General features: G+C 28.0%; 1 protein-coding gene across 8 annotated transcripts in view; it reads left to right on the forward strand.

Moving 5' to 3' along the window:
• The window catches only part of LOC145284709 (zinc finger homeobox protein 4-like), a 424,371-nt gene that overhangs the window by 368,870 nt on the left and 31,709 nt on the right, over positions 1-23,792 (forward strand). For 7 of the 8 annotated variants that reach the window (XR_013868864.1, XR_013868865.1, XM_080133614.1 and 4 more), the window contains one exon: positions 15,701-15,865. The exons of the other annotated variant lie outside the window; for it this stretch is intronic. Coding sequence is in view for 5 of the 7 variants with exons in the window: in XM_080133614.1 (XP_079989740.1) it covers positions 15,701-15,865 (165 nt within the window). In the remaining 2 variants the exon portion in view is untranslated. The remainder of the gene's footprint in view (positions 1-15,700; positions 15,866-23,792) is intronic. 8 annotated transcript variants of the gene reach the window in all.

Below are 23,792 nucleotides of genomic sequence, written 5' to 3' on the forward strand. Positions count from 1 at the left end.
CACAACTGTAAACTTTTAATCTGATTATATGATCATTTTATTAAGCCAAAAAAGAATAATGTTTATATTGTTTTCCGTTGTTAAATTTGTTCTGTAATATTATTAAAACCTTTACTTTTATCAAGAGTCTATATTTTCCCCCTAAATTATCTCTGAATTTCTATGAACTATTAGTTAAGTATCTTTTAGTTTCTTCTATCTGCATCTGTTTCTTCTTGGATTGCCCCCCTTCCTTTTTACTTCCTTTACTTTTTTTTGTCTAAATACTTGCCTCTTTTCCAACTTGCATACTTACGCAGCTGGGATGTTTTTATTCAGCCTATGATCAAAGTCTCATGAATGATAGATGACTTTTTAAATAGTTAATTATTTATTAGGATCATCTTTTATAAAATGTCTGAACAAGTCTCGTAAAAAAAAAGTATTTTCAGAAAAAAAGATTCCAGATTTGCCTTTAATAAAAGAATTGCTATTATTAATTGCTATTATGAAATTACAACATATATTTTGCTAATTAAATAAATACATCAACAAAACTAAGTAATATTTACATACGTTAAGCACTAACTGTAGATGTTTTTTATGTTAAATATATTTTTAAAAAAATTATGCATGACATACTGAAAGTGAGTGTATTCGATTTTCAGACTTGAAGAAACTTAATTCTTATATGCAATAAATTAATAGTATTCATAATAGAATTCTGCTAAACTTTGCCAAACGTCTTGGTGCTCAACTCTCTATTTAGGTTGCCCCATCTCTTAAATCTGATCCCTGACCGTTTATGTTTAAGTGACAATATGCCTTGTTTGTGTGGACAAAGATAAAAACAATTTAAAAGAATTACATTTATTAATCTACATTTTATGACTTACAGCAAACCAGAATAATATCACTGGTCTTAGTATCCTTAGTGATTAGTTCAGATTTTCAATTTTATTTTGTGAAAGAAATTTAAAGAATGACGGAACTTTTAGAAATTTTTAAACCGATTTTTGAAATTGTTTTAGTCAACAAATTCTTAATTGAAAAAGCACAAACATTTTCTTTTTTTAATGTCTTATAAAAGTTGTTTCAAAATTAATTCTAGATTCTTTTAATTTTTTAAATTTACTTTAGATATCAAAATATCCTAAACCATTAATTTATGTTTGCAAATCTTTCTTTTTCTCATGGATGAACTGAAAGGTTATGCACCTACACAATTTGGCTGTGCACCCCCTGCATGAGAGTCCATTGAATGGCCATTCACTATTCATGTGGTATTAATCTAGATCCTTTTAGGTTGCACAGCAGTAAGATAAGTCTTTCATGTACATAATTAACAACTGTAGGATGACCCCCCCAGCTTTTATTCGTTTTTAATTAATTTCTATCCGGTTTCAACATCAATTTTCTCATTTCTTTTTGGAGATGACTAGAAATGGTGGCAAGTGCTATTTCCTGTTGAGAGGAATTCACTATAAAGAAGCCTAAAACAAATGACTTGCCATAAGTCAATTCTTTATGATTAAACATGAATTCAATAATTGAGTAAAATATTTAACTTTTCAGTTAACACTGGCCTCTTTTTTTTTATTTTACACTTGTATTTAGTAAAATTTCCTTTTTCTTAACTTACTGTCATTAGAATTATAATTTTGCCTTGTATAAAAAAGTACCCCCACACACAAAAAAAAGTGCTGCTATCATTCGTTGTTCGATGTGCTATTCTTGTTTATTTATTGCAAAAACTTAAGAAATTTTACTTTGAAAAGTTATTTCCACTCTTTCATATTATGGCAGCTGGTGACATTGATCAACTTTTAATTAATAGTTGTTATAAACAATGGGGTGTATTCATTTTATTTTATTAAAAAAAAAAATGCTATTCTTTAATCATTTTTTTTTCGTATTGATTTCCATTAATTTCTTTATAAAAATGTATGTCTAGTTGATAATTTGTTGTATCGTAATGTAAGAGTAAGTCTTATTAAAAATCGAAAATATATTGGCTTGAATCTAATATATAAAAGGCTATATATCTGTCTGTCTGTCTCCATATTTTCAAACTCTATCTCTTGTGAAACTAAAAGTCGCAGAGCAGTGCTAGGGGCCTCAAATGATTGAACTTTTTACAGACTGTTCTTTTATAGGCCATTAGGCAGTTAAAATAGTTTTTAAGGGCTCAAAAAAATGGGTCAAAATTGAAACCATTATTATACATTTTTTACATTCATCTTAGTTTAATTTTAATTAAAATTTTTCATCAGTTCAAATGCGTGTCACTTTGGTAGAGTGGTAACGTCACCAGTTTTGTATGCTACAGTTTTGCTTTTGGTTTCGATTCCAGCTGATGGCACTCAAATACTTTTTTTTACTTTTGAAATAACGACTCTATAATAATATATACGAAATCTGGACAAATTAAAATATCACATTTAAGCGTATTTTACGCCTGGACAAAGCCAGGAGCCCCTCCCACTAGTTCAACATAAACGTGGAATCGGTTTGGTTTATTCATAGATTTTCCATCTTTATATATTTCTCACTGAAAGCAGAACAAACAATACTCGTTGTTTTGGTTTTTATTCATTTTAATATTTCAAGATGACTACTCATAATTGTGAATTAGACTTGTATTTACTTTTCATAGTCATTTTATTAAAAATGTAGTTTAGTTTTAATCGAATTTACTCAAATTTGTTTCTTTAAATAACATTTGTCAGCAAAGTATTATTAAAAAGTTATCTCTGCAAAATGGTATAGCAAAATATACACGACCAAGTTTTATGGATGTTTTTAATTATTAAATTCATTGCTAATTAGTTTTTTTCCTGGGTAGATTAACTTATTATTAACTTATATACTTATTTTATATTTATTGTTTATATATATCCCTTCATGCAATTGTGTTGCGTAGGTGAGAAGGTGCCATGAAACCATGTGGCCATGAAACTGAAGTGAAAATTGCATCAGCTCTGTAATTTTTTAATTTATAACATTGGACACTAAAAAATAATGCTTAACTACCATTTCATTGATGTTTGAAAATATTTTTTATAACAAGCTTGGTATTTAAAAAGCATGTATAATTATGTATAAATATAAGAAATAATATCCAAGTACCAGAAAGCTTGGAAACAAATCGAATCCATGTCGCGATTATTCCAAGATATATCCTGTTCCTGATGAATATATACGTATTTATTTTAGATTTTTTTCTATTTCTCTCCTTTTCATCTAATAAACTTAGTGTGAATTATTATTTGTACAACAATTGAACCCATTTTTTTCTGTCCTTTTTCTTTGCTGCTACAGAAGAGCCTGTTTATATATTTTGCCTTAAAATTATAATTAAAAAAATTTTAATGTTAAATATACATGCTTTATGTCAGCATCGTTCTATGCCTGATATAAATGTGGATATGAATTAGAAAAGAAAACTGCTGTAAATATTGATTTTAGTAGATAGTTAATTTTCTATTGTCTGTGTGCTCAACATGATATTTTCTTTCTGTTGATCTGCATAATCTGTGAAGAATTCTTCCTCTCTCTCTCTCTCTCTCTGACAATCTGTACTTTATATTTTCTGCTATTCAATCTCGTTTGCCATCAGATGAACACATAAGATTACTTTGCTCTATTGTCTATCTGGTGACTAATGCACAACTTATCATATGGCTCAAATCGCAGCCTAAATTTATTAAAAGCCATTGTGGATTTAGTTGACTTACTTCGTTTTATTTTTTTTGCTTTGTTAAATGTTGAAGAAAAATAGATGTGGATGGGAAGAACCCCCCCCCCCCCAAAAAAAAAAATGCTTGTCTACTCATCTTAATAGGATGTTTTTTTGTTGTTGTTCATTTCTAATTTTTCCATTTTAACTCCATTATATTTTCTTCTATTTTTGCAATCAGCAGCATCTAATTGTTCAAGATGAGTTCTTTATTAGATCTTCTCATAATCATGAAACCTCTTTTCACTACAAGCAGGCTGTTGCGACGATTTTGTGCAGAATTTGATCTGATTTAAATAAGGCCAAATGATCGATGTCAATGGGACGCATTTTCAACTGAAAATTACAAATGTTACATGTCTCGCTTCACATAAAACATTAAGACAATTCAATATTTCTATAGAAAATATTAAGTTTCTTTTGTAAGTTTTTTGTCTTTAATTTTCTGAGTGAAAATAATCTTCACCTGCATTCTTCTTATCCAAATACATGAACTTTATTGATTTTCTTTCGTTAAGTTTAATACATGAAATGAATGTTGCTTGTAAACGACTTATGTTACACCTTTTCATCATGCTCGTTTTTTTGCAATAGTAACGATCACTTCCTCATTTCACACTTGTGTCAGTTTTGATACTAGCAACTAAAAATCTATTAAAAAAACTATTAAAAGATATTTTATCCATCAACAAACACTCAAATCACTCAAACATTGTTTTGTACTTAAGCTCTTCTTCTACTAGTAGAATATACATTAATATTAATAATTGGTTAACGAAGAATTGGATTATTCTAATTTAAAAAATAACTTTTAAAAGCAATTATATTTTAGTAAACTGTTTCATAACATATTTTTTCAACTAAAATTCATCAAATAGTGTTCACATTTCCTTTAGAGGAATTGAACATAAATGCAAAATTTTATAAACTCCTTATCTTCTTATGTGATGTTTGATTCCACTTAAATTATGACAATAATCTTCTGATTAATTTTAAATTAATTAAAACCATCTCTGATTTTGTAAAGTTAGGCATATTCATGTGTTTATATATTTGTTTGCACATGATTGCTAAACTAAATAAGCCGATCATTATGAATTTAGAAAATAACTGATAGGCGTAAAGGGCTAAAATATTGGTTATATATAGTGTAGTTTTATGAAAAATGAGATATCTCTGATTTTTCAGAAATTTTAACAATATATATCAGATATTAATCAATAAATAGTCTCCAAATTCAGTTTACTTCGAATTTTTTGCTTTTAGATATTTTAGGTAGCATAATATGGGCACAACCTCATATTAAAATATTAAAATATTTCAGATTTGCTTTAATTTGATCCATAATCATGAAACACCAATCAAATAAAGTTCCTTGAATTTCAATTTTTTTCTGTAAACCCTTAATTTGATACATTTCCTAGAATCAAAATTAGAATAAGGATTCTAGACATAAGATTTAGTATCATTATTTTTTATTTTGATTGTCGTAGGGGGACATAAAAGTGGTGACAAGCAGTTCTGCCATTAATTTTACCCATCGAGGATTTGTATTCTAGTGTATATATATATATATAATATATATATATACACACCACTGAATCCATTGTTTACCTATTTCAAAATGTTGTACTCCTGAACATTGATTTTTATTCATATTTATTATACTTATTTATTTGTTAGTTTATCGTTTTTATTTTTATGTTTTAAGAAAATAATATTTCAGCATTATTACTGAGCCAATCGTAAATATATAGATGCTGATACGTTTAAATAATAAAATTTAATACAGATTTCAGTACTAGGAATTGGAAAAGATTCTATAACCATGAGTATTTGAAATATTCTTGTTAACTAGTTTCATTGATGACATGTAATATTTAATAATTAATAAATCAAAATACATTTCTATTATTAGAGTTTTTGGTTTGGTTTCATGTTTTTTTTTCTTTAAAATCTTCAAATTTGAAACAATAACTTTTACCCTTGAATTTCGCTCACGTTTAATTATGAGAAAATATAGAAACAGTGACTAAAAAAACAAAACTCATGTAAAGATATGTTTTTAATTGGATGCTTATGAAGAAAGAAATGTTATTAAAAAGATATTTCAAACTTCAATAGGCCATTGCATATGAAGAGGGAGTAAGCGTCTATCAATCCTGATTTGACCATTAATTGTACAATAAAACCTCTTCAAGAACACAGCTTGATCTTCATTTGTTTTTATATTCACTTTTTTTTTTTGAATGCTGTGAGTGCTTCTTTCATTCTCTGATGGTTGAAAAGATTTTCCGATGAAGCCAAGCTGAAATTCTGCCTCAATCAATAGTTAGCTGTTAATTATGTTGGCACAATTAAGGAAATGGCTTTTTACTTTATCTTGGATTTCTTTGCAAAGAATTTCTGCAGAAACAAATTAACTGCTTGGTGTTGAGGATTGATCCTTCATGACTAAAGCAGGTTGTGTAATTTGTAATTCACTGATGCAAACCAGTGGTCTAGAAAACTAATTTAGACCCACGAAAGATACTGAGTGAAAGAAGGCGACCGATCTAATTGACTTGGGTCCTGCCACTGTGCACCATCTAATTAACACCATGGCCTGCTTTTACAGAAAGACAACAGCAACAAGGATAGTGCTGATGATGATGCTCATCACTGCCAAGATCTTTTACTGTTGAGATAGGAGTCTATGGGACAACAACTTCTCCTCACTAAGACACGTTCTTTACCCATGTCAACTGCTTGCTTCGTGCAATATTAAAAAGAAAAAAGCCAGCTACTTTAAATTAAAGCAAAAGGGAGGGGAGAAAAAAGGACTGGCCACCCTGAAAAATAAAACTGGTCTCGTTCAGAAATATACTGACTGCAATGGAAGGGTTGGGTGTCTAAGCGAGTCATGTTTTGCTTTTTGCATTTGATGACGGATTGCAGACCCCTAGTTTGTTGCTGCCTAATGACAAGCTGCTATACAACAACTGGCCATAAAGTTGGCAGAAATGCTAACATAATTTAATCTCTCCTCAATCTTGGCTTCCATCCAGTCATTTCATCATGGTGCAATTTCTAGTGTCACTACTCTGACTGCCACTGCCGACTTGTGGTATTAAAAGAACAGAAAAAGAAAAAGACGACGATGAAGGGCTTCTCTCGTGATTTTTCAATAGAAGCAGACTGAGGAGGGAGCTACCCAAGCTCCTTCTTTCTTCCATGGTGACTAGACATTATGCAGGCTAGCTTCTTTATAGATGTTAACGTGTGTGTGCGTGCGTGTGTGTGTGTCCTTCAACGTTAACAATGCAAACCAACAGCAAAACAAGAACAAGGGCTTTTTTTTTTAATTATCATTATCATCACAAGAAAGAAGAAGGATAAAGAAACACTTAAACAATTAAAAAAATATCTTTGTTTTATTTCTCTTTAAGTATTTTTTTAATCTTAATAAAATGAGTTCATAACACACATCCTAATACTGTATAACATTCAAATCATTTTTTATCTATTTTATGTATAACGTTTTTAATTTTTTTAAATCTTTATTAATCAATATATGAAAATACATTGTACCAAATGTAATTTACTTTAAACAAACATTTAAAATAACTCCAAATAAATTCCCTTCAATATATTTAAAATAAAAATGCTTTCAGATGATTTTCAGGAGAATAGATTTCATTTCGTTGTATATACTAAATCTGAGTTTGTTTATAAAATCTGGATCAATTTTTAAAAGTATTTCTAATAGTACTTATTGCACAATGATGATTTGTTTAATACCAACTTTAACAAATATAAAAAAATACTTTACTTGCTTGAAAGAAAACGAACCTTTATCTCTTTAAAAACTAATTTAATAATTTTGACAGTTGTTTGAAAAACAAAACTCTGATTATATAAATCTTAAATTAAAAAATGTTAAAACTATTTAAATTTATTTATGTTCCATTTCCTGTTGCGTTAATGCTAGGTTCGTTTTTAATATGAGTAACATCAAGTTCATAAAAAAAAAGGGTCAGTTGATAGGGAGCAAAAATAAAAATTGCCTCAGTCTAGAATGATTTCTTTTCTAACTAAAACATAACAGATGCTACACTTTTACTCTAGTATAAGGGTGGATTAAAAACGTTAATGAATTCACTATTAATATTTTTGTTGTCAGTAATTTTTAATTAACACTTTTATTTAATCTGGTCATCAATTAAAAGAAACAAAACATTACAAATTAATTGTTCATTTCACCATCAGATTGAAATACGATTTTCCTATTTTTTTTTCTTTTTTCTTATCATGGGACTCTTTATTAAAAACATCTAATTGAAAAAATATATGAAGAGTAGTAATAAACTCTTTCAAAAATAAGAATAAAACTGTACATTTAATCTTTTTTTATATACAAAAAGTAAGGCAAATATCCACGAGTTATCTCCCGTGGATGGGCGTATAATCTCATCTCCTTTAGAAGTGAGAGAACACATCAGTTTTACATAGCATTTTAGTACAATTCGTTTAATTCCATAAAAAAAGGGGGAAAATAACTTTGATATCTAATTATACAGGATTAACTTTATAATTTCAGGTTCTGCGAGTTTAGTGCCAGTATTTAACAATTGATGTGATTCATATTTCTTTTACATGGTTTACATCTCATTTCTTTTTAATCATCAAAATTCAAATATCGTTATTTGTTTTTAATTATAATGTTGCCATTAAGTCCATACAAATCAACAACAATTAAAAAAATAATAATGTTGAGCTCTATGGTTCACTTATTTAAAAAAAAAATACTTTAATATATTAAAACAATTTGCTTTATAAAAGATTTAAAATAAAATATATTTGTAATATTAATTTTTCTATGGTTTCAGTTTATATCTGACTCTTTATTTGTTTTAAATAAGAAAATAAAGTAATATATTTTTTAATTATTTCATTATTGTTTTCTGCATGTGATAAGATATACTTTTAAAAATTCTTCCAATAAATCTTGAATTCTTGCATCATTATTTAGCTTTTAAATATTTTTGTTGGTATATTTTAATGATGTCCTTTAAAAATCTTGTTGTTTTCCGATTAGTTAAAGGAATAAAGAATAATTTCGACCTAAGGTTGAATGAAACATTTTTGAAAGTCTATCAAAAGTATATTCCAAATTTCTGTTGGTTTCATGGTAATATTTTATTCTGCAATAAGGTTTAAAACTTTTCTTTTTGCTGAATTGTTGTTTATTGTGAATAACAAAATATAAACAAGTAGTTTAAATTATTTTATTTGTATTTGACTGTATTTTAAACATGTCAAACATTTTGGAATATAGAAAAGAATTATTTCGTATATGCAAAAGTGGTATTGTCTGAGGAACGATCTCTGCCAAACTCCTCTATTAATTTTTAGTCTGATTTTTTTTACTGATTTGAAACTTGATATATAGGTGATTTTGTACCTGTGGAATGAACTCGATTTGGTATTCGAGCCGGTAGAAATAACTGCTAAGAAGTGAAAATTGAAAAAAATTGGAAATTGACAGGTGTAAGTCGACTTAAAGTGCTCTTATATGTATGGGCATATATACATTTATATATTAAACATTACTTTTTGTAGATTTTGAATGTGTATCAATTTAAATCAAACAGTAATGGGTAAGGCTGGAGACCTATATATTTTGATTTCCATTCTAGCTGATAGAACTCAAGTCATATTTTTTATTACAATTACAATCACTGCTATATATTAGATACAATATAATAAGTAATAAAGTATTGACTCCATGATAATAATAAACACGAAATCTGCATAAATTAAAATAAACGAATTTTACAATGGGGCAACACTGGTCAGCCTATTTAGATATATATTAGTTGTTATCAAGTAAATGGTCATAAATTCGACCTCAACTTAAGGTGAGTTCTAGTCTAGTCAAACTAAAGATCTATGATACAGCAAAACATTTTGTGAATATATATATACTAGCAGGGGTGCCCGGCGTTGCTCGGGTGTTTGGAGGTGTATGCTGTGCAAAAAAAGCAAAAAAACAAAAAAAATGGTTAATTTTTTAAAACTTTGACCCCTATTATGACCCCTTAAAATTTATAGTTTCGGGCTCAAATCACTTTATTAAGTTAGATCCAGGTTCAAGGAACCTATATCTAAAATTTCAAGTGTCTAGACCCAAAATTGTCGGAGGAGTTTGGTAGAGTTCTTAAAGGTCTAATCGTTTAAATTTGACCCCTTAACAGCCAAATTTCTGGCTGACACCCGTCACATCGATTTTCCCAAATCTCAGTACCCGGTATTTCAAATTTCGAGTCTATAGACTAAAAATTGACAGAGTTATTGCGTAGGGAAATGTACACAGACAGACAGACACACAGACAGACAGACAGACAGACACGTTCACTTTTATAGATATATATATATATATATATATATATATATATATATATATATATATATATATATACTAGCAGGCCGTCCGGCATTGCCCATTCATAAAATACGCTTAAATTAATATGATATTTTGATCAATGCAGATTTCGTATTTATTATTATTATTGTTATTATTATTATTATTATTATTATTATTATTATTATTATATTGGATCCAATATATAGTAAGAATTTTAAAAGTTCTAAAAAAAAAAATGACTCCTGTACCATCACCGAGAATCGAAACAAAAATGTTTAGCTTACGATTTAATTTTTCATTTGACATTAATATCTAAACTATGACGACATGCTTGCTACAAGGCTAAAAATTAAAACACAAGCCAATATTTATTACGTTATGTATGTATATTTGTAATGTCGTCGTTCGACCTTCACCTGGCAAATTCCATTTTTAAAATTTTCACTTTTGCACTGATTTTCCCTGGCTAAAACTCAAATATAAAGTTTTGCATAGGTTTGAATACCCTATATATTAAGTTTCATGTCTCTAGACCAAAAACTGACAAGAGTTTGATAGACAAATTCTTTAAACAAATATATATATATATATATATATATATATATATATATATATATATATAACCTTTTTATACAAATATTATGCAAGTATAAATTATGTAGAATAGCTGCATGAATATAATTATACATAATAGTTAAGTAAAGATGATCCTCACATAAAAAATGAAAAAACTAATAGGGAATTAATTCAAATTAATGTTTAAAAGAATATGCAAATTAGCTAGATCTTTTGCAAATGAATGTAATTCCACAACCCATATATAACAATTTTCTTTTCAAATAAATAGAAAAAGGGTTTTTGATATGAATATTAATACACAAAAGAAAACAAATTTATAGGAGTGTGTGTGTGTATATATATATATATATATATATATATATATATATATATATATATATATATACTCATTTAAAAATTAAAGAATATTTTACAACAGACATAAAGTAGAACTCATTGAATTTGAACAATTGTGTAATAGTTGCATTAAGTTTTTTTTATCTTTAAAAATTTGTGCATTTGTGTTGTGATTTTAAAAGAATATTATTATCCATATACAACTAAAAATAATGAAGATATAAAATCAAATTATTTTAACAATATCCGTAAATCAGTACGATAAGAAATATGTGTTTATAAAACTAAAAACTCATTGAGTAAAAAAGGTGTTTTTTCCATTGTAATCTAGAATAGAAAAATGCATTTGAAAAATGGAATTTTATGAGACTCGAAATTATGAAGATGCAATTTTAAAATCTTTTTATATTGCATGTATATATACGTATATATATGTGTGTGTGCATATATATATATATATATACATATATATATAAGCAATTCTTTAATTGTTTACAATATTTGCATAAAACAATAACAATTGTATCAATTTGTTGGTAATCATCATATAATACTGGTCTTTTATTTCCAAACAATTGTAGCATTTTTTGCTTTTAACATTATACATTTTTCCATTATTGATCTGCCTATATTTAGAAATCGATGCATTAATTTTATTTTTAACAAATAGAATCGTCATATTTTTTTTTATAGACAAAAGTTTCAAATTGGAACTTTAATCTGTGGAAATGTTCTTACTTCCTACTATCTTACAGTTTTTTATTGTTTTGTTTTATATTCGAATATTCATTTTATATTCTCTTATCTTCTCGATAAAATTCTTTAAAAATGACCAAAATGATTAATTGAAAAACATATTTTTAATCTACTTAGTCTGCAACATATTGTAATTACCAGCAGAAATGTACTATTTGAGTGATGTTGTCAGCTGTGTATCTGATGTTGGTATGAAATCGGTCAGCCATCCACCTGTAAAACTCCACTTAAGTTGGTAAGAAAAGCATCTTTTCGATCCAATTCCCCCACGTGAATGTCATGCTCTATTAACGTGTTTCATTGTAATGCAGGGATTTTCACAAAATTTACATTTTCAACACCTTTTTGTTTTTCTGTCTATTTTTAGAAAGAAAAAGAAGATTTGAAAATATCTTCATAGCTAAATGTAAAGAATGGAATACGCCCTTCAAATCGGAAACTCTTTTTCTCAGGCTAGAGACAGAAGAAAATGTCTTTTGTTTTTACTTATGAAAGTGTGCATATAAGACTATTTACCATAAAGAATCTCATTTTCTTTGAGTTCTACTTTCGTTGTGATAAAAGTATACAAACTACTATGAACATTTAGTTACTAGTTAGAACTGTTGGCCTGATTATCTCACTAAGAAAATATGCTAGTTGAACAACACTTTCCAAAAGAATAAAATATTAAGGATGAGAGGAGAATTGAAGTACAAAAAGAAGAAAACGTAATATACAAGAAGCATGGTGGCTGTTTCCCCTGCTCCGTCTATTACACACACACACATGTATACATGTGCAAACAGGCACTGCAAAAATAAGATGAGCTGATTTCCAACTTCAATGAAAAGAATTTACACTTTTAATAAATTTATTAAGCACTTGATATTTTTTACTAAGAACTTTGTGTTTTTTGCTGAAGAAGATCATATATTGCTTTGTCATTCAGTCGTGCATAAATCATTTCTAATCTTTCTATTCTCACTTAAATTTGAATTACTTTAAACTTCGGTTATATTATGGTTCTTTATATTCGGTTATATTATGGTTCTTTATATTCGGTTATATTATGGTTCTTTAAAAGTAAGAATTTTCTTTTAGCTCCAAATTTATTTCTTTATATTTAATTGCTAAAAAAACAACAAAAAAAAAAACAATATTCTATTTAATTTTTAATTAAATAAAATGAAAAAAAAAAGATTGGATGAACATGTATCAATATTCCTATATTTGACTTTCACTGTATAACTTATCTATTCGGTACAATGTTTTTTGTTTTAAGATATTTCTATCATGAAATTGATTATTTGTGTATATTTTACCACTAGTATATCTAGGCAGAGACCAAGAGATTGCTTTTCAAATTTACAAAATTATTAAAATAAATATTTTTATAATCTGTTCATCATTAGCGCTTTTCGCAAAAATATTCTAATATTTCTCAGTTTTATTCCAACTCTATATCTCAATACTGTCTCATTAGCATTCTGTAAAAATCCACTTTTCTCCAAAATTCAATATTAAATATTCCTTTAATGCAAAATTCATGATCTTTAAAAATGAGCAGTAGATTTAAATTACTGCTTGGGAATAAGTTCATATTCAACCATGATGTATATGTAGCTATGTCTTTATTGTAACTTCATGAATTACTTTAATTCCAAGTATAAAAAAAATTCTATGCAATTTGAGTGAAAAATGTTTAGAAATCGATATTTAAAAATTAATTAAAAAACATTTTGTAAATCAATCTTAATGCCAATGATTTAATTACTTAAACCGAATAAAATTCTTAAGTTTCATGTTACTTTTAAATTATAAAATACTTCAATAAACGTTAGCATTATACAATATAACCTTTTTCCCTTTAACATTACTTTTTATTTTTTAAAACAAATTTGATTTATTTTATATAGAAAAGTTTAGTTAAAAATATTTTGATCGGTTCTCAAAGTTTTTATCGTCTTAATGAGTGGTGAAAAATCATTCTATAATTTTGTGATTTGAGAGAAACTGAAATCTAATTCAACAAATGTACAAAACAATTCGGATGAAACAAACTGACATGTATCGCCTTCTCATTTCAATCAAGTTATATTCACCGCCTTTAAAACCGTTGCTTCTAAAATAACTACCACCAAATATAAGCAAAAATGGTTTAAAATGTTTTATGTAAAATATATATTTAACTGCTCTTCTAAATACTTAGGGGCTTGGTTTTATATGAGAAAAGTAAATGCAATTAGTAGGGGGATATTTCAAGGTTTCTATTGACAATCATTTAATTATGGCAAGTCAGTTCTACATATTGATTATTAGTATGTTTTTCCCTTTTAGAAAAATGCAGAATTTGTGAAGATAATCAACTTTTAGGATTTATATAATTTTTCTTTCTTTAAAATATACTTTATTTTATTTATTTATATTTTTTTTTGCTATTAATTGATTGTTTTAATCCGAATGCTATATTTACTAGTTTCTAGATTTCAAATACTATTGTTTGCATGATTTTTGCTTCAATTAAAACGGAAGGCTAAGTTGTTTGCAATCTATAATTTAGGGAAAAAAAGAACATATGTTTTGAATTCATCATCTTGTCTTCCTCATTTCTTCTTGTATGATTGGGAAGTAAAGATCGAGCAGACATCAAAATAAGATTTAATATTTTTAGCGTTCATTTTATGAGTAACTCTTAAATTACTTTCGATGATACGTCACTGTTTTAACTTGGATCATTTTTCTATTAAGATTATTTATTTACTTTTTTGTCCGTTTGCTTAGGTTTATAGATTTGGTATTTTGTGTCATTTTTTTTCTCTCAGCAGGAGACTAGTATAGAATGTAACACGTGCTTGGCATAATTTGAAGTTGAGAAGGTGGAAATATTTTGTTTTGAAAATTTGCAAAAAAAAAAAAATTCATTTTCCAAAGATTAAGTGATTGTTTTTTTTACTATTGGGCGATGATACAAAGGGAACTACAAGTGTTTTAAATTTTTTTTTCGCATTTGAACCAATGTTTTACTATTTTTTGTTGCTGCTTTACTATAAAGAAAGAAAAAATAATTCAAATCTGAAAAATTCATGTGTTGTGTTGACTCCATTTTATTTGTTGCATATTTAATTAAATGATAAAACGTTTTTTAGAGTAAATTATGTCTTTCAGTTTCTCTTGTTTCTTGCTACATATTGCAACCAATTTTTATTTTGTACTTTTTTTATTGAAAACTGAGTAGACTCAAACATGAGTCTCAAAACCGGTAGCAAACTGCCTTGTAATTGTGTATCTTATACTTGAAGTGGGCTTGCCTGCATGTGGTTGATATTGTAAGAATAAACAAACCACTCATCGCAATTTCAATACTGAAAGCTTCAACGATTATATGAACACACATGCAAGATATCAAGAAGCCAAAGTGATTTCGTTTGACAGAAGAAAACCAATTGCACCCTGTGATTTGGTAGAATGGTTTATGATAAAAATCGTTAAAGAATACACAGCACATCAGTTTTTCAACTATTTTGCTTCATTTATCAGGTCCACAGAATTTCTGTAAGAATTGAGGAAGATTTAGACCGCGTTTTATTGGTTTCAATTAGGACAAATCAAATCAAGACAAACAAATCTGATCTGAGGAAAAGGGGGGTTACATCTTCCTTTTGCTATAGATGACTTGATTTGTAGCTTACCCAGCCTACATGTATGAACCCAAAATGCTGATGCCTAAGTACTAAGCTAGCCAACTTTTATATGCTGACTTATAGCTTGTGGTTTTCTAATTTGTGTGAGTCAGGTCATTCACCATTTGTGAACAGTGTCAAAAATTATTACGTTTTCATGTCAGACTATCACTTATCAGCCTTTTTTATCCTGACCTTGTTAGTGTCTCGTCCCCACTACAACTAACCTGCAATATTTTGCAGATGGTGAAGCCGAGGGAGATGAAGAAAATACTCCTCACCAAGCGGAGAATGCTCACCAAGAGTCAGAGGTCACACACCATGCTACTTCATCAGCTCCTCCAAGCTCTTCGTCGCTTGTGAGCTCTAGTTGCCTCCTTACAACAAATACTGGTTCAGCTCCCACAGGTAGGTGGCAGCACCTGATGTCACTATTTATTCAAGCTATTTATCCTACTAACAACTCTTGCTGCTAAAGATATAGCACCAGTCATCAATAAACTTTTGTATGTATAAAAGTAAACATACATTTTTCTTTATTATGACTCGAATCAATTTTCATGGGTTTTTAAAGCTTTAAACATCACGAGACTAACTATTACCATTTTTACAGCATTAAAGTTGAACATTTAATGTTAACGTTTCTTTTCATTGAATTATATTTGAAATATGTTGCATACCGGTATATTTTCTTAAATTTCAGGTCATGGAACTCTTCCTAATTGCATTAAAAACTTTTCTTTTTTGAAGAAAGAAAATAATTAAAATAATTTCACATGTGGAATCTTTTTTTTTTAACTTTTTTTTACATCCTGTTGTTTTTATTCTTACAGGAAACTTCAGTTGTGATTGTTTAATTCATTAATGAACTGTTCATCAAATATTTTAACAAACTAATGCTTTATATATTGAAAATAATTAATTTTATTAAATTTTAATTTAGAAAAAAGTTGAGGATTTCAAATATCAATACTATAAAATGAATTAAAAGTAACACTTTCTCTTGGTAAAAACATTTTATGGATGTAATGTATATCCTCGAATGATAAGTTTATTAGGTTTTTGACAAAGGAAATGCTAATTTATACTTTAGACACCTGGATTTTTATATCCTGACAAGGTAAATGATTCGCTAAAAATACAGGTAGCTGGAGGAGTGTAACTGAATAAACTTAACAACCTTTTGCTTTGATTAGAAACCTAGGGAGGAAGTAAATTACATTTGTATGAAACCTTCCTTCCTACCCTTGTATGGGTCAGTAGTTATTAGTTTTTATGAACAGTTTTAATAAAAACTGAAGGACAAAAGGAAATTTTTACTTTCTACCTGACTTGCAATAAAAGTCTAAACGCTTGTCATTCTCTCATCTAATTGGATCATTGGATAAGAACAGGGTTTTGTTTTCAAAGGTTTAGTAAAAGAAAGTTGTTCCCATGCTCTGAGGTCAATCTTGTAGCTTTTCTGTTGACCATGTCAGAAGTTCAATCACTAAAGAATCTTGGGCATTTTAATTACTACTCTTGAAATCAGTGGGAGCTATTGTCAAGACAAGCTACACCTTCCTCCACCCTTTCACCCCCTAACAATCTTTTTTCCTTTTATTTCTTTGCTTTAATTTTTCTCTTTATATTTTGAATGCCTTTTCCTCCTTCCATGTAGACTAGTTATTTATCAGGCTGGCTACATTTAAGCTGTAAGAAGAAAAGGGAGTAAGACAGCAAGAAGACATTTTGATTGATGAATAATTAGGAATATTTTTATCACCTGGCTTATAGCCTTCTTCTGTTTGATTTAATACAAGCAGATTCAAAGTGAACAAAATTCAGGTGTCCTTATCATGACCTTGGAATGATCTACGATTTAAGCATAACCTTTTTTTTCTTTTTTACAAGCTTTTCTTATTTTACAATCTCACCACCATTTAAAGCAAAAAGGTTTATATCACTTTATGTTGTATGTTAGTTATGAAATGATAATTCAAATTACAGTTTTCTGATGCCCTTTTTCGAAAAATATATTAGACAAAATGTCAGTCCTAATTTTTACAACTTTACAATTCAAGCAATGATTAAAAATTTAAAAGTATCTTTTAATCTCATAAAATTAATTCCATATTTTTTTTGGTTTTAAAAATATCTGTAGATAATATCTATAAAAAGCACAAAATGACCTTAATGAATCAATACTCGTTCACTATAAAATAAGTTATTCAATGAGTTGCTTATAAATATACTTCTAACGTTAAATTCTGTGAAAAAATCAGTTTTTATATTTATTTGCATTTTTTTTCTACCACTCCTACAGCATTCATTTTATTTAGTGAATATTTTGCCTATGTTGTTGTTGTCTCCCTTCCTTTATCCTTCACATGTTAGGTGTTTTTATTTATTTTTTTTTTTGATCGTCTCTTCTGTGCATGGTCGAAAAACATTAGTTTGGTGGGAGAACAATTTCGGCTTTTGAAAGCCTCCAGTTGTCTCCAGGCTGATGTAGCCTGTCAGACTGCTTCACATTCTTCAATTGAATCCTTCCATTCTTCTAGACAGTTGGCTCTACGTTCTTTAACTTCTGTCTTTTAGCATCATTGATGCTTTCAGCTCCACCCCCTCATCTTTTTTTTCTTCTTCTTCTTAGAAATGGATTTCTTTTTATGCAATGAGCATGCAATTGTCATTGATCCTATAGGTTATACAAGTAAAACTCCTCAGCATGACACTCCTGCTGGTTTCTCACCTCCAGCTCAGATAGAAATGTTCATTTCGATGATAATAAACCAAACTAGTATTTTTCAATTTGGACTTTGTTATTGTCAAACAGATTCTCCTCCATTTCACCTTCATGTTTTTATTTATTCTTGATTTTGGGAATTGTACTTTGTCTATGACATTTTTTAAAGGATCCTAAAGTTTTATGTTGGTTTTATTACATTCTTGTTATATTTTTCTTTTCAAAAATGTATTTCAACTTAATTTAACCAAGACAATTTTTCAATGAAAAATTAATTATGCAGATCAAGCATGGTAATAAAACTAAAACCTTCTTTGATTACAATTTTATCGTTTGAAATAATTTATCCCTTTCTCACTCCATAAATTTATTTTTCCAAGAAAATCTCTTCTATTGCTTTAAACAAGGTTGAAGAATTATACATTTGCTGATTTGTTATAAGAATTGAATGTGAAAAATGTGTTAGATGTATGAGATAATCAGTTTTCTATCTTTTTTTGAAAGATGATTTAAGAAAAATTAAACAGAATACATCATAATCAACTTTCATCTTTTAAAATTGATAACTGTATCGAACTTTTACATTTAGTGGTATATTTTTTTTATGTGAACTCTTTCTCAAATAATACTTAGAAATTCAATTGATAATTTCTCTTCAATTAGTAACGAATGTACATGACTTCACATATAATGTGCATTTTTTATATTTTAGAATCTATATTTTAACTTTTATTCAGAAAAATGATCAGATTCTGTTAAGTTTCTGCAAAACTATGTAAAGAAAATATTTCATTAAAAAAGATGGACTCTAGCAGTCCATTTACGTACGTCTACATTTATTATTTTCAATTTGTACTAACAATATAATATAATATAAAAACGAATTTTAAGCCAGAAGTACAAAATATTAAGGGCTGATGTAGGCAAAATAGTTGTTAGATTTATATTCTGGAATTCGAAATAAAATAAAATAAACAGGCTATATGGCAATGTTATTGTGAACATCCTCCAATTCTAAATAATGTGTTGAAATTTCAACTCCAAACTTTTGAAAAATTGTTCTGATCATTCGATTACTTTTATCTTTTTTTATGTAATTTAAAAGCTGATTTATTGATGCAACTCCTTGTTCTTGGTAATTTAAACTTATTCCTGGCGTACCCTATAAATTTCATTTACTTTTTATTTAAAGATTTCTTTTCTCTTGACAAGTAAATACCAGTCAGGTTTATAATAAATTGTATTAATTATATGTATTTTAAATAAAATTTACATAATTTTGAGTACTCTAATTTCTGCTTTGCATGTTGCAAACTATGACGTTTCTGGCATAAGAAAAATATATTTTACATGCTCTGACAACATTGCATCTGTTACTGCAGCAACTGTAATTTTCTCTGCATGTCTGCATGAGTAAATATTCGTTTTTACTTTTCTATGTCATATTTAAAATCAGTATGTGAATCTAATCTTCTGTGACCCTTTTTCCATTATGAAAACTTTTTCTTTGATGTAATCAGAAATTATTTTACATTGCAATTGTAAGAAACATGATTGATTATAAGTGTTGATTATTATTCCAAACTCTTTACCAAGAATTATTTATGAATTTATGACTAAAACGTAGAACTTTCAATTCATAGATTTGTGTTCATATTTCTAATTTTGTTCTCATAACTTTATATAATTTCTCAATATTTCTTAGTTGTCCTATCATAGATTTTCCTAAACTGAAAACCAGTTTAACTGTTGTGCTTCAATAACCACACGGTTCTAACCATCTCATTATTTTTTTAGGGAAGGACAATTTTTATTACATCAGGTGCATTTAAACAGGTTTTCATTGTTTTATTTATGAAATAGGAATAACATGTTTACCTCGATTTTAGTGTTTTTATTTTTCCTACTTGTCATAACATGTTCCAAGTTCCAAAGTATATATATATATATATATATATATATATATATATATACACACATTTGTGTTATTTCGCAATTCCCTTTGTTTTCAATGGAAAATTCAATTTTTAGAAATAAGAAAAAACTCTCTGCATATTTTTCTAGAAAGTGTCATTTATTCTACCAACTGACTACAGACTAAATCATTCAATCAAGTAAACGGCATCTATCAAACGTATTTTGTTCACGAATACTTTGATTCGTTTATAATTATTGAACTGAGACCATTGATTATTTACAAGCTAACAATAGTTTGTTCACCATAATTTGTCTTGAGCTTCCCTTATTCTCCCCCTACCTAGTCCCTTCCTTCTCACCACCCCCACTGCTTTCATAAAAACATAGTCACATGTTAATTAGTAGTCTAACACAATGGCATTTGAGTAGGGAGCTGCAGTTGTTGTCTTGGCCTTAGTCCAAAAAAAAAAAAATAATTGATAGTGGGCCTCTTTTAATTTGTCATTTAGTAATGATTTTAAAATTTCAAGAGGTACAGACATCTCCACTCCCACTTTTTCAGCAATTTTCATTCTATTGTTGAGTATTTTCAGTTTTTAGGTGTATACCTTTGAATCTCCTCCCTCTCTACCATGTTGTAAATACAATCTCTTTCTCCCACACATGAAGAATATTAAAAAATTAAACAAAGATACAATTATTTCTCATTTAAGTTCTTATACATCAAGTCATTCATAAAGCATTTAGTTACACTAACAAAAATGATTGACATGTTTTATATTTTATGGAATTATTTACTGCGCAAAAGTTTTTTGTTTGTTTTTATCAAATTTATAGTTTTTGAGGGACAACTATTTGAAAAAAGATTTTTATATTAAAAATGCAAACATTAACTGATTAACACTTTAAAATATTCTTTTAGCCGAAATTATTTAGGATTTAATACCTTTGTGTCTTTTTGGAACCAAATTGGTTAGATATGATTTTGTCATTTTAAAAAGTTAATGAGACCCAAACTGAAGGCCCGCTCCCAATGTCCTTCTTGTGATATACTTTATTAAGTCGATATATGAATTGCTTGTGTTGCCATCAATTCTTAACTCAAAATAGCAAATATTTCTTTGGCGATGTTTACAAATTGGCTGCAGCTGATTCTTTTACGTTTGAAAAATAAGTTTTACTTCCTCGTTTTTTCTTTCATATTCCTCATCGCCCTCTTTATATGCCATTTCTTTCCCCTCTATATTTTAATCAATCTCCATGTTTAAAAACTTTGGTCCTAGCTTAATGCCGCTTTCTTCTCCACTCTCTCTTACTTTTCCCTTCATCGTGTGTTGCCTGCTGCAGTAGCCATACTACCAGCACTAAGTGGCTTTATGGTGTAATAAGGAATAAGAATACAGGTTAAAGCCTGATAAGTGATCCGATAGTAGAAATGGGAACTGCAAAGTAGAAGGGGAGGGGCAGGATGTGTACTGATGATTAAGATCAACTAGGCAGCTTGTAGGAGGATAAAATGTCATACCTAAGGGGGGAGTAGCTTGTTGCTTTTTCTTGCTTCTTCATCATTTCACATCGCACTACCCTCCTTGCAAAAATAACCCCCATCTTTACATCATGTGCACAGTCTTGGTTTCTACTTCTGTTGAAATTAATCTTTGCTACAAAACACACCCATACACACTCGCTAACATTTTCACATGCCATATCAAGATTTTGTCTTATCTTTTTTCTTCTAAATAATTACATACTATACATATTTTCTATAGCTTTCTATTGTTTCTGCAATATGCGCTTTTCAGTCATATGTTTTGTTGTTTTTAACTAGCAATCTTAGAAAAAGGATTTTTTTAATTTCATCTTTTTTATTTTTTGTAAACGTAGGGAAACTTTGTCTTATTTCAGATGAAATAAATGCAGTTTATATTTTGTTTTTAATTCATTATATTTAACTTTTTGTTTTCTTGCTAGTCCAGCTTTTGTTTTGTGTTTTAGTTTTCTTTCTTTTAATAATGAGTCTTCTCAATTTTAGTTGCCTACCTAAAGCATTCAGTGATTCAAATAAACTTCGGTTAAAACTTTTCTTAAGACTTGTCCCACCCTGCTCCCACTTCACTAATCTCACTTTCTGATGTATTAAACATTTTAAGCTATCTCTCTGACAATAATCTACAAAATTTTATTAAAAAATTAAATATAATTTCAGTTTTATAATGTTTCAATAGAAGTGACATATTTTTAATTTTCAGAAATACAAAAATAACCACAATATTTTATTATGAGAAAGTAAATTAAAAATAGGATTCGTTTTTATAAAATTAAAACTCTAATGCTTATTTTGTTTATAATCCCTAAAAGATGGCGTTTATTTATGAAATGGTATTCTGAAAAAGTATCAGACATAATTTCTGAATGCCCATTGTGCATTTATATAGAAACCATGTGCTTTAGAAATGTTGCGGTTATTAAAACTATTTTAAAACTCTGTTATTTTAAAACTCAAACGTGCATACTATAATCACTATTTCCACAATAATAACCTACTTCAGGGTTTTAGTATGTTATAGCACATTTATTTATTGGTAATCCGTTTGATGCGGCAAACAAAAGACATTGTAAATTCATCTGATTTTAATTTTTTAAAAATTGTACATATAATAATATTTCCCTTCAAACATTTTTTAACGTACAAATATTTTAAAAACTTTGGAGTGTTTATTTTTATTTTTTGTTTTAACTGCATCTATGCAAAAATGATGTATAACTGCTAAAGAAAAATAATCAACTAATATTTCTTCTTTCAGGAAAGGAAAAAACAAAATGTAAATAATTAGATATTTCATTTAATTAATGAATTTTATTTTCATCAATTTTAGGTTTACAATAATAATTTAAAAGTTGAACATTGCAATTATATTTAAGTGTTTTATTTTTTGTTGAAATTTCTTTGATAATTTTACAGTCTTAAATATGATTTAGCTGTATTCCAGCAAAACCGTCATTTTGTCCAACAAAGATGCTGATTAAGTATTGAACTAACTTTTATTTTTAAAATATTGTTGAATTTTTTAATCTTAAAATCGAGATATGCCTTATAATACTGATAATAAACAACTATAAACAAACAGTTCTATATATGTCCACGTGACTGTTAATCAATTTACTACTACACTTACTTGTTGCAGACAAATATTTCATTAAAATTTTCATATTTTATTAAATTTTTTTAACTGTTTAATTTATGAAAAATTTTAAAATGTTTATATATATATATATATATATATATTAGCAGGAAGACCCAACTTTGCCTAGAATTGAATGAGGATCGACAAATGTTCCATTCCATCCCCCCCTCATACTTTTATTGTTGTCGAAATCTGTGAAATTGCTCATTTTTTTCAATCAAATCGATTAATTGCCGGTTCTAGTTGGGGATCCACTGTAGTGTACCGGGAGGAACTTAGTCCATAATAAAATGTAGGTTACAATGCATTGTAGAGGACCTATTGTTGATTTTATAAAATTATTTTTATATAATGATTTGAATAAAAGTTTAAAATGTAAAATGATTCAATTGTGTTGTAAGTAGAAACATTCATATCGAACGAGCCCCATCCTACTGTTGATTTTATACACTGTATTTCTGCTTGTACAATAATCAAATTTCTTGAATGCAATTTTGATGTTAGG

The sequence above is a fragment of the Euprymna scolopes genome, chromosome 9, assembly GCF_053919585.1.
Source record: "Euprymna scolopes isolate OS-2025 chromosome 9, ASM5391958v1, whole genome shotgun sequence".
Classification (NCBI taxonomy): Eukaryota; Metazoa; Mollusca; class Cephalopoda; order Sepiida; family Sepiolidae; genus Euprymna; species Euprymna scolopes.